This window comes from Tachyglossus aculeatus, chromosome 4 (genome assembly GCF_015852505.1).
Source record: "Tachyglossus aculeatus isolate mTacAcu1 chromosome 4, mTacAcu1.pri, whole genome shotgun sequence".
Lineage (NCBI taxonomy): Eukaryota > Metazoa > Chordata > Mammalia > Monotremata > Tachyglossidae > Tachyglossus > Tachyglossus aculeatus.
This window is the reverse complement of record NC_052069.1, coordinates 7,813,731-7,829,341: the sequence shown is the minus strand read 5'-3', so window position 1 is coordinate 7,829,341 and position 15,611 is coordinate 7,813,731. Positions and strand designations below refer to the sequence as shown.

General features: G+C 50.2%; 1 protein-coding gene across 4 annotated transcripts in view; it reads left to right on the top strand.

Moving 5' to 3' along the window:
- Positions 1-11,714, top strand: part of TBC1D14 (TBC1 domain family member 14) — a 139,747-nt gene extending 128,033 nt beyond the window's left edge. For all 4 annotated transcript variants that reach the window (XM_038745072.1, XM_038745073.1, XM_038745070.1 and 1 more), the window contains 2 exons: positions 323-581; positions 8,883-11,714. In XM_038745072.1, coding sequence (XP_038601000.1) covers positions 323-581; positions 8,883-8,948 — 325 coding nt within the window. In that variant the 3' untranslated portion in view covers positions 8,949-11,714. The remainder of the gene's footprint in view (positions 1-322; positions 582-8,882) is intronic.
- The last annotated feature ends 3,897 nt before the right edge of the window (positions 11,715-15,611 follow it).

Genomic DNA, 15,611 nt, shown 5'->3' with positions numbered 1-15,611 from the left:
CTCTGTGCCTCAGTTATCTCGTCTCTAAAATGGGGATTAAGACTGTGAGCCCCACGTGGGACAACCTGATCATCTTGTATCCTCCCCAGCGCTTAGAACAGTGCGCATAGAAAGCACTTAACAAATGCCATCATTATTATTCTTCTAGACTGCGAGCCCGTTGTCGGGTCGGGACCGTCTCTTTATGTTGCCAACTTGTACTTCCCAAGCGCTTACTACAGTGCCCTGCCCACAGTAAGCGCTTCATAAATACGATTGAATTGAATTCGTAATAGTTGTCAGAATCCCGTGGAGAAACCGAAAGCGTGCGGTGCCTTTTCAGGATCTTCACTTTGTACAGCAAGTCTCTGCCGCTGGACCTGGCCTGCCGGGTTTGGGATGTGTTCTGCCGGGACGGGGAAGAGTTTCTGTTCCGGACGGCCCTGGGAATCCTGAAACTCTTCGAAGACATCTTGACGAAAATGGACTTTATCCACATAGCCCAGTTCCTCACGAAGCTGCCGGAGGACTTGCCTGCCGAAGAATTCTTTACGTCTATCGCGGCGATTCAGATGCAGAGTAGAAACAAAAAATGGGCTCAGGTAAACGGGCCTCTCGTCTCCTGCGCCGGGGGTGCGTTTTATAGGGCAGCCACTCTCCGTCAGCCAGAAGTAACGTACCGACTCACATAATTGCCTCGGGTGCTCGGTTTCTCTCTACCCAATTTTTTAACTTAGTTGGAAGAGGGGATAAAAGTATTTTCCTAACGCGTGATGATGGTGCACACAGGGGTAGGAAGAGAAGGGGTCAGAATCAGAAGGGTCAGAGAAGCAGCGTGGCTCAGCAGAAAGAGCCCGGGCTTTGGAGTCGGAGGTCATGGGTTCAAATCCCGGCTCTGTCAATTGTCAGCTGTGTGACTTTGGGCAAGTCACTTAACTTCTCTGGGCCTCAGTTACCTCATCTGTAAAATGGGGATTAAGATTGTGAGCCGCACGTGGGGCAACCTGATCACCTTGTATCCCTCCAGTGCTTAGAACAGTGCGTTGCACATAGTAAGCACTTAACAAACACCATATTAAAAAAAAATCAATCAATCAGTGATACTTATTGAGCTCTGACCGGGTGCAGAGCACTGTTCTAAGCACCTGGGAGGGTCCTCCAGCCAGCCAGTTGTCAGCTGTGTGACTTTGGGCAAGTCACTTCACTTCTCTATGTCACCTCATCTGTAAACCGGGGATTAAGACTGTGAGCCTCACGTGGGACAACCTGATCACCTTGTATCCTCCCCAGCGCTTAGAGCAGTGCTTGGCACATAGTAAGCGCCTAACAAATACCATAATAATAATAATAACCCAGCCAGTACACTCAGCTCCTCTGGTGCTGCTGACCTTCTCACTGGGCCTCCATCTCGCCTGTCCCACCGCCGACCCCTCGCACATTTCCTGCCTCTGTCTTGGAACGCTCTCCCTCCTCTAATCTGACAGACAACCAGTTCCCCCCACTTCAAAGCCTTATTGACGGCCCGTCTCCTCCAAGAGGTCTTCCCAGACTGAGCCTCACTTTTCCTCCTCTCCTATTCCCTTCTGCGTGTCTTGGGCTTGCTCCCTTTGCTCTTCCCCCACCCCAGCCCCAAAGCACTTGTGTCCATTATCTGTAATTTTCTTTGTAGTGATGTCTGTCTCCACCACTCGAGACTGTGAGCTCAGTGTGGGCAAGAAATGTCATTATTTAGCATTGTGTGTGTTTTTCCAGGCACTTAGTACAGTGCTCTGCACACAGTAATAATAATAATAATAATGGCATTTATTAAGCACTTACTATGTGCAAAGCACTGTTCTAAGCTCTGGGGAGGTTACAAGGTGATCAGGTTGTCCCACGTGGAGCTCACAGTCTTAATCCCCATTTTACAGATGAGGTAACTGAGGCACAGAGAAGTGAAGTGACTTGCCCAAGTCGAACAACTGACAACTGGCAGAGCCGGGATTTGAACCCATGACCTCTGACTCCAAAGCCCGGGCTCTTTCCACTGAGCCACGCTGCTTCTCTGTAAGTAAGCACTCAATAAGCACTCAATAAATACGACTGAATGAATGAATAAAGGTGGGGAGGCACATTCCCTGCCCACAGTGGGCTTATCGTCTAGAGGAACCAGACCCAACTGAATACTGATTTCATTCATTCCCCACCAACAATAATAATAGTAACAACTATTCACTCAATCATATTTATTGAGCACTTTCTGTGTGCAGAGCACTGTATGTACCACGTGCTTGGGAAGTACAAATTGGCAACATAATTATAATACAATAATAATGATAACAACAGTAATACTCATTAAGCACTTATGTGCCAACAACTGACCAAGATTAATTCATTCATTCAATCGTATTTATTGAGCGCTTACTGTGTGCAGAGCACTCTACTAAGCGCTTGGGAAGTACAAGTTGGCAACATATAGAGACGGTCCCTACCCAACAACGGGCTCACAGTCTTGAGGCAGGAGTTCAGTCATTCATTCAGGCATATTTATTGAGTGCTTACTGTTTGCAGAGCACTGTACTAGGCACTTGGAAAAGTACAATACAGCAGTTCTTTCATTCAGTCGTATTTATTGAGCGCTTACTGTGTGCAGAGCACTATACTAAGCGCTTGGAGAAGTACAATACAGCAATTCATTCATTCAGTCGTATTTATTGAGCGCTTACTGTGTGCAGAGCACTGTACCAAGCGCTTGGGAAGTCCAAGTTGGCAACATATAGAGACAGTCCCTACCCAACAATGGGCTCACAGTCTAGAGAAGCAGCGTGGCTCAGTGGAGAAGAGCCCGAGCTTTGGAGTCAGAGGTCATGGGTTCAAACCCCGGCTCCACGAATTGTCAGCTGTGTGACTTTGGGCAAGTCACTTCACTTCTCTGGGCCTCAGTTACCTCATCTGGAAAATGGGGATTGAGACTGTGAGCCCCACGTGGGACAACCTGATCACCTTGTAACCTCCCCAGCGCTTAGAACAGTGCTTTGCACATTGTAAGCGCTTAATAAATGCCATCATTATTATTATTATTATTATTATTATTAGAAGGGGGAGACAGCCAACAAAACCAAACATGTGGACAGGTGTCAAGTCATCAGAAGAAATAGAAATAAAGCTAGATGCACATCATTAACAAAGTAAATAGAATAGTAATAAAGAGAGACTGTCCCTGCCCACGACGAGCTCACTGTCTAGAGGGGTTGAGGAGTTTCTTCTTGGAAAAGGGGTGCTCCAGGGATGGGGGTTGGCTAAGGGGATGGAGAAGAGTGGTGAGGAAGGTATTAGATGGTATTTGTTGCACGCCTATTGCACGATGCTCTTAAGTGCAGTAGAAGAGTTGGTTTCAGGAACACTGCGGCCTGCCTCTTCCTCCTCACCTCCTTTTTTCCCTTTTCATCATCAATCGTATTTATTGAGTGCTTACTACGTGCAGAGCACTGTACTAAGCGCTTGGGAAGTACAGATTGGCAACATATAGAGACAGTCCCTACCCAACAGTGGGCTCACAGTCTAAAAGACTGTGAGTCTTAAAAGTTTAAAGTTTAAAGTTTAAAAATTTGAAAGTTTAAAAGTTAAAAGACTTTTCATGTCAATCCATCAGTGGTATTTATTGTTTTGTTAGGTCTGTCTCCCCCTTCTAGACGGTGATCCCGTTGTTGGGTAGGGACCGTCTCTGTTGCCAACTTGTACTTCCCAAGTGCCGCTTAGTACAGTGCTCTGCACACAGTAAGCGCTCAATAAATGCAATTGAATGAATGAATTGAGTGCTTACAGTGTTCAGAGCAATGTGCTTGGAGGTGGCCCATACACCAGAGTTAATACGTACGTTCCCTGCCCACAGGAGCTTACAGCCTAGAGGAGGGAGACAGACATTAATAGAAATAACTTCTGGATCTGTCCATAATAATAATAATAGTGGTATTTGTTAAGTGCTTACTATGTGCCAAGCACTATTCTAAGCGCTGGGATAGGTACAAAGTTATCGGGTTGTCCCACCTGGGGCTCACAGTCTTCATCCCCATTTTACAGATGAGGTAACTGAGGCACAGGGAAGTTAAGCGACTTGCCCAGAGTCACACAGCTGACAAGTGGTGGAGTAGGGATTCGAACCCATGACCTCTGACTCCCAAGCCCGGGCTCTTTCCACTGAGCCACGCTGCTTCTCTAAGAAGCGTCACATAAGTGATATGCGGGCTGAGGGGGGTCTCTTTTGTCTGCTCCTGCTTTAAGACTTTAAGATAATGGTAATAATAATTATGACATTTCTTAAGCACTTAGTATGTGCCAAGCACTGTACTAAGCCCTGGGTGCTAGAGGGCAGGGATCATGCCTACCAACTTTGTTGTACTGTACTCTGCAAAGTGCTTAACGCAATACTCAGCACTCTGTAAATGTTCAAGCCAATCAATAAACTGTATTTATTGAGTGCTTATTGTGTGCAGAGCACTGTACTAAGTGCTTGGGAAAGTGCAATATAACAGAGTTCATAGACACTTTCCCTGCCCACAGGGAGCTTAGAATCTAGAAGGAGAAACAGATACTAATATAAATTTCAGATAGGTACGTAAGCGCCGTGGGGCTGAGGGAGGCTGCAAATAATAATAATGATGGCATTTATTAAGCGCTTACTATGTGCAAAGCACCGTTCTAAGCGCTGGGGAGGTTACAAGGTGATGAGGTTGTCCCACGAGGGGCTCACATTCCTAATCCCCATTTTACAGATGAGGGAACTGAGGCCCAGAGAAGTGAAGTGACTTGCCCAAAGTCACCCAGCCGACAATTGGCGGAGCCGGGATTTGACTAGACGTTACAGAGGTGAAGTGCGTGGGCTGGGTTGTAATAGGAGAGTCGCAAGGTGAGGTAGAAGGGGGCAAAGTGGTTTGAGTACTTAAAAGACAACGGTAAGGAATTTGATGCGGAGGTGGATGTGCAACCACCAAAGGATCTTGAGGAGTGAAGAGACATGGACTGAATGTTTTTGTAGAAAAATGATCGGAGCAGCGGAGTGAAGTACGGACAGGAGGAGGAAGGGAGACGGCAGAGAAGGAGAGAGTGTCATCATCATCATCATCAATCGTATTTATTGAGCACTTACTATGTGCAGAGCACTGTACTAAGCGCTTGGGAAGTACAAATTGGCAACATATAGAGACAGTCCCTACCCAACAGTGGGCTCACAGTCTAAAAGGGGGAGACAGAGAACAAAACCAAACATACTAACAAAATAAAATAAATAGAATAGATATGTACAAGTAAAATAATAATTATAGAGTAATAAATATGTACAAACATATATCCATATATACAGGTGCTGTGGGGAAGGGAAGGAGGTAAGATGGGGGGATGGAGAGGGGGACGAAGGGGAGAGGAAAGAAGGGGCTCAGTCTGGGAAGGCCTCCTGGAGGAGGTGAGCTCTCAGCAGGGCCTTGAAAGGAGGAAGAGAGCTAGCTTGGCGGATGTTGGGAGGGAGGGCATTCCAGGCCCGGGGGATGACGTGGGCCGGGGGTCGATGGTGGGACAGGCGAGAACGAGGTATGGTGAAGAGATTAGGAGTGTCATCCGCATAGAGGTGACAGTTGAAGCCATGGGAGCGAATGAGTCCTTCAAGGGCGTGGGGGTAGATGGAGGATAGAAGGGGACCCATGACTGATCCTTGAGGGACCCCCACAGTTAGGGGGTGGGAGGTGGAGGAGGAGGAAGAACAACTTGTACTTCCCAAGCGCTTAGTACAGTGCTCTTCACACAGTAAGCGCTTAATAAATACGATTGATTGATTGAGCCCACGAAGGAGGCTGAGAATGAACGACCAGAGAGATAGAACCAGGCGAGCATGGTGTCCGTGAAGCCGAGGTTGGAGAATGTTTCCGGGAAAAAGGGGTGGACAGCCGTGTCGGAGGGAGCCGAGAGGTCGAGGAGGATTAGGAAGGAGTAGAGGCCGTTGGATTTGGCAAGGAGGAGACCGTCGGTGACCTTTGAGAGGGCAGCTTCTGTGGAGTGAAAGGGCCCGAAACCAGATTGGAGGGAGTCATGGGGAGAATTGGAGGAGAGCAACTTGTCGGCGGGCGCAGACAACACGCTCAGGGAATATGGAGAGGAGAGGTAAGAGGGAGATGTGGCGATAACTGGAGGAAGCCATGGGGTCAAGGGAGGGTTTTTGTAGAATAGGGGAGATACGAGCACGCTTGAAAGCAGTGATGGGGGGTTAGGGGGAAGCCTTCACGGTTTAAGGTGGCCGTCAGGGAAGGAAGAAGGTCGGGGCGAGTGTTTCTCGATAAGGGGCGAAGGGATGGGGTCGGATGCACAGGTGGAGAGGGTGGATTTTGAGAGAAGGCAGGAGATCTTCCCAGGAGATACTCCTGGGAAAGATGGGAGAGTTGAAGAAGGGACGGGGGGAAGAAGGGACTCGAGAGGAGCGGGGGAGGTTTTAGGAAGACGACGCCCGATGGTTCCAATTTTCTCAATAAAGTAGGCGGCCAGGTCATTAGGAGGAGCAGCGTGGCTCAGTGGAAAGAGTACGGGCTTGGGAGTCAGAGGCCATGGGTTCAAATTCCGGCTCCACCACTTGTCAGCTGTGTGACTTTGGGCAAGTCACTTCACTTCCCTGGGCCTCAGTTCCCCCGTCGGTAAAATGGGGGTTAAGACTGAGCCCCACGTGGGACAACCTGATCACCGTATATCCTCCCCAGCGCTTAAAACAGTGGTTTGCACATAGTAAGCGCTTAACAAATACCATCGTCATCATTAGGAGCAAGGAATGGTGAAGGCAGGGCGACGCGGGCGGTTTGTTTAATTCCCTCCGGAACAGCTGGCGCGGGCAGTGGCATGGGATTCTTTAAGGATGGAGAAGTCATTTTGCCGGGAAGAGTTAAAGCAGGCAAGGAGGTGGACGAGTTCGGCCCGTTGTCTGGATTTCCGCCGGCAGCGGGTTTGTGGCTCGTCCTCGGGGGCGAAGGAAGCGAACTGTGGAGGTGGCCCAGGGCTGTGGGTTATTGGGATGAGGTCAACAGAGGGATAGGGGAGCGAGTGCTTAGATCTCAGGAGAGAGGATGCTGTAGAGGGTGTCAGCTGGATTGTTTGTCGAGGCAAGGTAGTTTCAGCGTGGAGACAGAATGCAGCCCGATGTCTTGGTTGGGGTCAAAAATCGGAGGCCTCTGTAGGGGGAACAGAACAGATGTACGGCAAGGGAGAGTCTTTTTCTGTTGGTATTTGTTAATGCTTACTATGCATCAAAACCTGTTCTAAGCACTGGGGTAGATACAAGTGAATTGGTTTTTTTATGGCATTTATTAAGCACCTACAATGTGCAAAGCACTGTTCTAAGCGCTGGGGAGGCTACAAGGTGATCAGGTTTTTGTTCTTTTGATGGCATTTATTAAAAGCTTACTATGTGCAAAGCACTGTTCTAAGCGCTGGGGAGGCTACAAGGTGATCAGGTTGTCCCACGGGGGGCTCACAGGCAATCCCCATTTTACAGAGGAGGTAATTAAGGCACAGAGAAGTGGTGACTTGCCCAAAGCCACACAGCTGACAGTTGGTGGCCCCGGGATTTGAACCCATGACCACTGACTCCAAAGCCCAGGCTCTTTCCACTGAGCCACACTGCTTCTCTGGTTGGTTACAGTCCCACACGGGGCTCAGAGTGTAAGCAGGAGAGAGAAGTGAGGCCCAGAGAAGTGAAGTGATTTGCCCAAAGTCACACAGCAAGGATTTGACTAGAACCCAGGTCCTCTGACCCCCAGGCCCATGTTCTTTCCAATCAATCAATCGTATTTATTGAGCGCTTACTGTGTGCAGAGCACTGTACTAAGCGCTTTCCACTAAGCCACACTGCTGAGAGAGAAAGCAGATGAGGAGGTTGCAGTCAGGTAGAGGGTTTTCAGAGTTGGTGAAGGGAGAGGTGGTACCGTGGCTAGCGATAATAGTAATAATAATAATAATAATAATAATAATAATGATGATGATGATGGTACTTGGGCTCGAGGGTCAGAGGTCGTGGGTTCTAATCCCGGCTCCGTCGCTTGTCAGCTGTGTAACTTTGGGGAAGTCACTTGACTTCTTTGTGCCTCAGTTCCCTCATCTGTAAAATGGGGATTGAGACTGTGAGCCCCTCGTGGGACAACCTGCTTACCTTGTATCTAACCCAGCGCTTAGAACAGTGCTCGGCACATAGTAAGCACTTAAATGCCATCGTTATTATAATTATTATTATTAAGCATTTACTATGAGAGTGAGTACGCGTCCAAGTGGGAGAGTGGGTGAGTGAGGTGGCAGGAGGTCAGTGGAGTTGAGGAGCGATAGAAAGCGGGCAGCAGAAGGGTCATCAGGAATATCTGTGTGGACATCGAAGTCCCCAAGGATCAGCGTAGGGGTGAAGAAAGAGAGAAAGAATGTGAGAAAGGGATCAAAAAGTTCAGAAAGTTGGAGGCGGGGTAGATGACCGTGACAACAATCGGAGTGGGGGGCGGAGGCGGAAGATATGAGCTTCAGAGGAAGGGAAAGAGTGGGATGGGGGAGATGGAATAGTGGGAAAGAGGCATTGAGGAGCGAGAAGGAATGGCATTTGTTAAGCACTTACCATGGGGAAAGCACTGTTCTAAGCGCTGCAGAGGATAGAAGGTGATCAGGTCATCCCCCATGGGGCTCACAGTCTCAATTCCCATTTGACAGACGAGGGAACTGAGGCCCAGAGAAGTGAAGTGACTTGCCCAAAGTCACACAGCTGCCAAGCGGCGGAGCCAGCACCTCCCGCTTTTTCCAGCGAGGCCGGGGGGAGCGGGCGGCGGATGTAGATGAGGCCCCCTCTTGAGAGCGCACGACCCAGGCGACCGCGTCGTCCGGAAGAAGCAGCTCATCTTCTCCCTTCCCGTTTCCAGGTCCTGACTGCGCTGCAGAAAGACAACCGGGAAATGGAACGAGGAAGCCCCGCTCCCAAACACTGAAACCACCCTCGTCCCCGCCAGCCGGATCGCGGGGCCTGGAAACGGAGGGCAGGGCTTCCAGATCGGGGCTCGGGCGGGGAGTCTGGATGAAACCACTGGAGACGGCCGTAAGGAACCCGGACCAAAAAAAAAAAGAAAGAAAAAATCCAGCCAAGGCTTAGCCTTAAACTCGGCGGGACCATTGACACGCTGTGTGTTGTCCTGCCGTTACACTTTCTGCGAAAGGGCAGTGAAGCTAGGCGATTTCCCTCTCGGTTTCAGCACAAGCCAACGAAATAGTCCGGCGGCGGGGGTGAGGGGAGCGAAGCGGGGGGTGGCTGTCGATGTCAGTTGCTTAAAGGTAATTTTCAGTCCCATCTCCGTTCCGGGGCAGAAGAAACGCGAGTCGCGGGATCCGTATCGGATGACTTCGGTCCGGGTGCTCGCCCAACGCTGGGATCGGGTTCACTTAGCGACCTCCTTCATCCGCCTTTGGTTTTAAAAAAACAAAAAAGCTAGAGGCAGGATTTAAGAGCACTCATCAGAGATGCTACGGGGCAAAAATGTGGCTATGTATATGATGAGACGGAAAGTCGGAGCGCTGCGGGTTTAAAACCACTTAAACATCAACAGGACAGAATGTCAAGCTGCCTTCCAAGTTGCCTTGCCGCAGTTTTTCAGCTCAGAGCATCCCGCTGAAAATCCTAGTCTCCGATATTATTAGTCATTTGTTTGTTCGTTTTTCATGAAGATCCTCTCACCTCTCCTTAACCGACCAGTGGCTAGATCCTTTCAGAGCATCATCGTTGAATCATCAGCCCAGGCTGCCCGGCGTGGACACGAAGATGAGGTGAACGAAAGCCGACGGGCAGGCGGGCTCGGTGTCAAGCCGCAAGATCCGGTGGTGACCTCATCGGCTCCCCCGCGAAAGGATCGTCACCAGTGGCTTTTGGGCGCTATGTGCAGAGCACTGCACTGAGTGCTTCAGAGACTACCACAAAAATGTGGCCCAACATGCTCTCAAAGTCCACTGGTGCCGGTGAAGCGACACGCAGCTCGTCGCGCTAAACCGTAGTGGTCCGACGGCTTCGGAAGGCGTCCCGGTGAGCTCCGGGATGTCGAGGCATTAAGAACCTCGGTTATTGGAGCGGTGTAGAAAACGATCCATTATTGCCCACAGGGAGCCAATGTAAAAATAGGTGCGCACGTGACGTGCCGATCTCAGCCCGGATCCCAGGCGATTATCCACTACCTTTTTTTCCTGACATTCCGACCGTTTCGGCCACCTGGAAGGGCCGTATCCCACCCCACGACCTCGACATTTGAACGTCTCCGGATCCTGTCCGTCGCAAGATCGACCTCCCTCCCCCGTCCCGCCCCGGGAGAACAGCTTTGCCAGTCCCCCGACCCCGGCCCCACCGCCGTAAGCCTGGGAACTCCTGTTTCCGGTGACGATCCTCTCCTCCAACACAACGGGAAGTGGCACCCGGGCCCGAGAGGATCCGACTCCTCAAGCCTGCCCCCCAAAAAGCGGGTCGCTCAGTCAACTGACGCTTCATCCTCAAGTGCAATAGGAAATCGGACGGTCGACCGTTCACCCGTGAATACGTTGATTTCTCTTGTGTCCCGCCCCCCGCCCCAAGTCCGCCTGGACGCTCACACTACATGTGGCTTGTGACTTTTCTAGAAACCATTAGCCTTCGGGGATGTTCCACCGGGCAACACTAGAGCAAACTCCATCAGGCCTTTCTCCTCCGCCCCGGGCCTCCAAACGCCCTCTTGCCCGTCCGTCCGCCGAGGCATCTCTCCCTCCCCCGGGCTCCCCTCTCCGAAGCAGAGACGTTGAATGTACCCAGTGGCCGCAGCACTTGTGCCCACCTCCCAGCGGCCGACGGCAATTTGTTTTCCTCCTCCCGTGACTTCGGATTTCTGTTCCTTTGAGATGTATATATTTTCTATCCTTCCTCTGTGTAACTAGAGGTCCGTTTCTTACGTCATGAAGAAAAGCAATGCAATAACGAGCTCTGCACAACCCGAGGCGAAAGCGGCGCCGACGCAACCGTGGGGGAAACCCTAAATCGACCCATGGGAAACGTTCTCCCCGCGGGATGGAATCGTCTTCGTGTCATCCCGGCCTGTGGAGCGTGGATCTTCAAGGGCGGCGCGCTCCAAAACCTTCTCACGTCCGTTCCGTTCAAAATGGCACACGTGACGATTCAGGGACCACTGTGTGGTGTGTGTGTTTTTTTGTTTTTTCGTCGTCGTCGTCGCCATCGTCTGCCAGCTTGATTTGCCCTGTTCCAGTCGTTTGGAAGGTTCCGGGACCATCCCCCGCCAATGCACGGGAGCGACAGACACCTGTTCCGGGAGGAGGGAGAGAGAGCTCGGCTCCTTCGCCGGTTGCCGGAAGCGAATGGAAGTCGGCCCGCCTCCGACGCCTGGGACCCTGCCCTGACACACGACTCCATTACAGAATCTGAGACTTCCGAGTTAGGGATTTTGTGCAAACGGCACTTTATATTGAAAAACTAACTGCATCTCCGGTCGATAGGCTTGAACTTCTCATCGCGTGAACTCGTTCGTTTGGAAAGGTACTTTATAAACGGCTTCTATTTTTTGAATGTTTTACATACTAGAATCGCATAGAGGATTATCGAAACACTTACTGCGGATCGTGATTTAATTTGTACAGTTTATCCATCGGTTCCCTTTAATTTGGTAAGTGTGTCAAACGAGAACTTTTTGAATTGTAAATATGATTTTATTAAATAAAAGTCATGTAAAGTTGCCTATCTCTGCGTGTTGGTTGCTCCTGTAGACCGGGGAAGACGATCAGGTTGCTGATTTTTGATGAAAACGGCCAGGAACTGTTAGGAAGTTTTCTTTAAAGAATAACCTCTGTTCATCTAAAAACACGTTTCTCTGGTGCCTTTTGGATAGGCTGCTGTTTGAGAATGACGGAACATTCAAAAGGACCTGTCTTATTTTTTTTTTAATGGTATTTGAGCGCTTACTGTGTGTCAGGCACTGGTCTAAGCTCTGGGGTAGATACAAGATAATCAGGCCGTCCCACGTGGGACAACCTAATCCTCCTCGACCTCTCAGCCGACTTCAACACTGTGGACCATCCCCGTCTCCTCAACACGCTATCCAACCTTGGCTTCCCAGACTCCGTCCTCTCCCGGTTCTCCTCTTATCTCTCCGGCCGTTCATTCTCAGTCTCCTTGCGGGCTCCTCCTCCCCCCCCCCCCCCCCCATCCCCTTACTGTAGGGGTTCCTCAAGGGTCAGTTCTTGGTCCCCTTCTTTTCTCTACCTACAATCACTCCCTCAAACTCATTCGCTCCCACGGCTTCAACTATCATCTCTACGGCAATGACACCCAAATCTACATCTCTGCCCCTGCTCTGTCTCCCTCCCTTCAGGCTCGGGTCTCCTCCTGCCTTCAAGACATCTCCATCTGGATGTCCGCCCGCCATCTAAAACTCAGTATGTCCAAGACTGAGCTCCTTATCTTCCCTCCCAAATGCTGTCCTCTCCCTGACTTCCCCGTCACTGGAGATGGCACTACCATCCTTCCCGTCTCACAAGCCCGCAACCTGGGTGTCATCCTCGACTCCGTTCTGTCATTCACCCCACACATATCCGATCCATCACCAAAACCTGCGGGTTTCACCTCCGCAACATCGCCAAGGTTGGTCCTTTCCTCTCCATCCAAACCGCTACCTTGCTGGTTCAATCTGTCATCCTCTCCCGACTGGATGACTGCATCAGCCTCCTCTCTGATCTCCCATCCTCCTGTCTCTCCCCACTTCAATCCATACTTCACGCCGCTGCCCGGATCGTCTCTGTGCAGAAACGCCCTGGGCATGTTTCTCCCCTCCTCAAAAATCTCCAGTAGCTACCAATCAATCTGCGCATCAGGCAGAAACTCCTCACCCTGGGCTTCAAGGCTGTCCATCCATCCCCTCGCCACCTCCTACCTCACCTCCCTTCTCTCCTTCTCCAGCCCAGCCCGCACACTCTGCTCCTCTGCTGCCGCTCACCTCACTGGGCCCAGTTCATTCATTTCATTCATGCAGTCGTATTTATTGAGTGCTTACTGTGTGCAGTGCACTGTACTAAGCACTTGGGAAGTACAAGTCGGCAACATATAGAGACGGTCCCTACCCAACAACGAGCTCACAGTCTAGAAGGGGGAGACAGACAACAAAACCAAACAAGTAGACTGGTGTCAAAACCATCAGAATAAATAGAGTTGTAGCTATATGCACATCATTAATTCATTCAATCGTATTTATTGAGCACTTACTGTGTGCAGAGCACTGTACTAAGCGCTTGGGAAGTCCAAGTTGGCAACATATAGAGACGGTCCCTACCCAACAGTTGGCTCACAGTCTAGAAGGGGGGGACAGAGAACAAAACAAAACATATTAACAAAATAAAATAAAAAGAATAAATATGTACAAGTAAAATAGAGTAATAAATATATACAAACATAAACATATATACAGGTGCTGTGGGGAGGGGAAGGAGGTAAGGCGGGGGGGATGGGGAGGGGGAGGAAGGGGAGAGGAAGGAGGTGGCTCAGTGTGGGAAGGCCTCCTGGAGGAGGTGAGCTCTCAGTAGGGCCTTGAAGGGAGGAAGAGAGCTAGCTTGGCGGATGTGCGGAGGAAGGGCATTCCAGGCCATGGGGAGGACGGGAGCCGGGGGTTGACGGCGGGACAGGCGAGAACGAGGCCCAGGGAGGAGGTGAGCGGCGGCAGAGGAGCGCAGGGTGTGGGCTGGGATGGAGAAGGAGAGAAGGGAGGGGAGGTTGGAGGGGGTGAGGGGATGGATGGACAGCCTGGAAGCCGAGAGTGAGGAGTTTTTGCCTGATGCGTAGGTTGATTGGTAGCCACTGGAGATTTGTGAGGAGGGGAGTAACATGCCCAGAGTGTTTCTGCACAAAGACAATCTGGGCAGCAGCGTGAAGTATAGACTGAAGTGGGGAGAGACAGGAGGATGGGAGATCGGAGAGGAGGCTGTTACAGTAATCCAGAAGAGATAGGATGAGAGATTGAACGAGCAGGGTAGCGGTTTGGATCGAGAGGAAAGGGCGGATCTATGAAATAAGAGTAGTAAATATGTACAGTAAAATAAAGTAATAAATATGTACAAGTATATACAAGTTCTGTGGGTAAATAGACACTAAAATACCTTATAAGCAGAAGGAAGAAATGGGATTTAAAGACTGTGAGCCAAGTGAAGCAGCGTGGCGCAGTGGAAAGAGCTCAGGCTTTGGAGTCAGAGGTCGTGGGTTCAAATCCCGGCTCCATCAATTGTCAGCTGTGTGACTTTGGGCAAGTCACTTCACTTCTCTGGGCCTCAGTTACTGCTTCTGTAAAATGGGGATTAAGACTGTGAGCCCCACCATGGGACAACCTGATCACCTTGTAGCCTCTCCAGCGCTTAGCACAGTGCTTTGCACATAGTAAATGCTTAATAAATGCCATCGTTTATAAGCGCTTAGTACAATGCTCTGCACACAGTAAGCGCTCAGTAAATACGATTGAATGAATGAATTGTCTCTCTTTATTGCTGAATTGTACTTCCCAAGCACTTGGTGCAGTGCTCTGCACACAGTAAGTGCTCAGTAAATACAGTTGAATGAATGAATGAATGAAGTGCTTCTTGGAAGGGGGTGGGAGTGGGGGGAGGGTGTGTGTGTGTTTTCCCATCATCATCATCATCGTATTTATTGAGCGCTTACTATGTGCAGAGCACTGTACTAAGCGCTTGGGAAGTACAAATTGGCAACATATAGAGACAGTCCCTACCCAGCAGTGGGCTCACAGTCTAAAAGGGGGAGACAGAGAACAAAACCAAACATACTAACAAAATCAAATAAATAGAATAGATATGTACAAATAAAATAAATAGAGTAATAAATATGTACAAACATATATACATATATACAGGTGCTGTGGGGAAGGGAAGGAGGTAAGATGGGGGGGATGGAGAGGGGGATGAGGGGGAGAGGAAGGAAGGGGCTCAGTTTGGGAAGGCCTCCTGGAGGAGGTGAGCTCTCAGTAGGGCCTTGAAGGGAGGAAGAGAGCTAGCTTGGCGGATGGGCAGAGGGATTGGGGGCATTCCGGGCCCGGGGGACGACGTGGGCCGGGGATCGATGGCGGGACAAGCGAGAGCGAGGTACAGTGAGGAGATCAGCGGTGGAGGAGCGGAGGGGGCGGGCTGGGCTGGAGAAGGAGAGAAGGGAGGTGAGGTAGGAGGGGGCCAGGGGATGGATGGACAGCCTTGAAGCCCAGGGTGAGGAGTTTCTGCCTGATGCGCAGATTGATTGGTAGCCACTGGAGATTTTTGAGGAGGGGAGTAACATGCCCAGAGCGTTTCTGGACAAAGATAATCCGAGCAGCAGCATGAACACAAGACAACTGTCTTATGTGCTTGCAGCAGAAGCCAAGGTGTGTGTAATAATGATTGTAATTATTAAGCACTTTCTTTGTGCCTAAAAACTACACCAAGCACCGGATAAGGTAGATTTTCTTCTGCCTTGCATTCACACTTCGATTTGCACCTTTTCATTTAGTCATCCAATCGTGTTTATTGAGCGATTACTGTGTGCACAGCACTCCACTAAGCGCTTGGAAAGTACAATTCGGCAATGGGCAGAGACAATCCCTACCCAA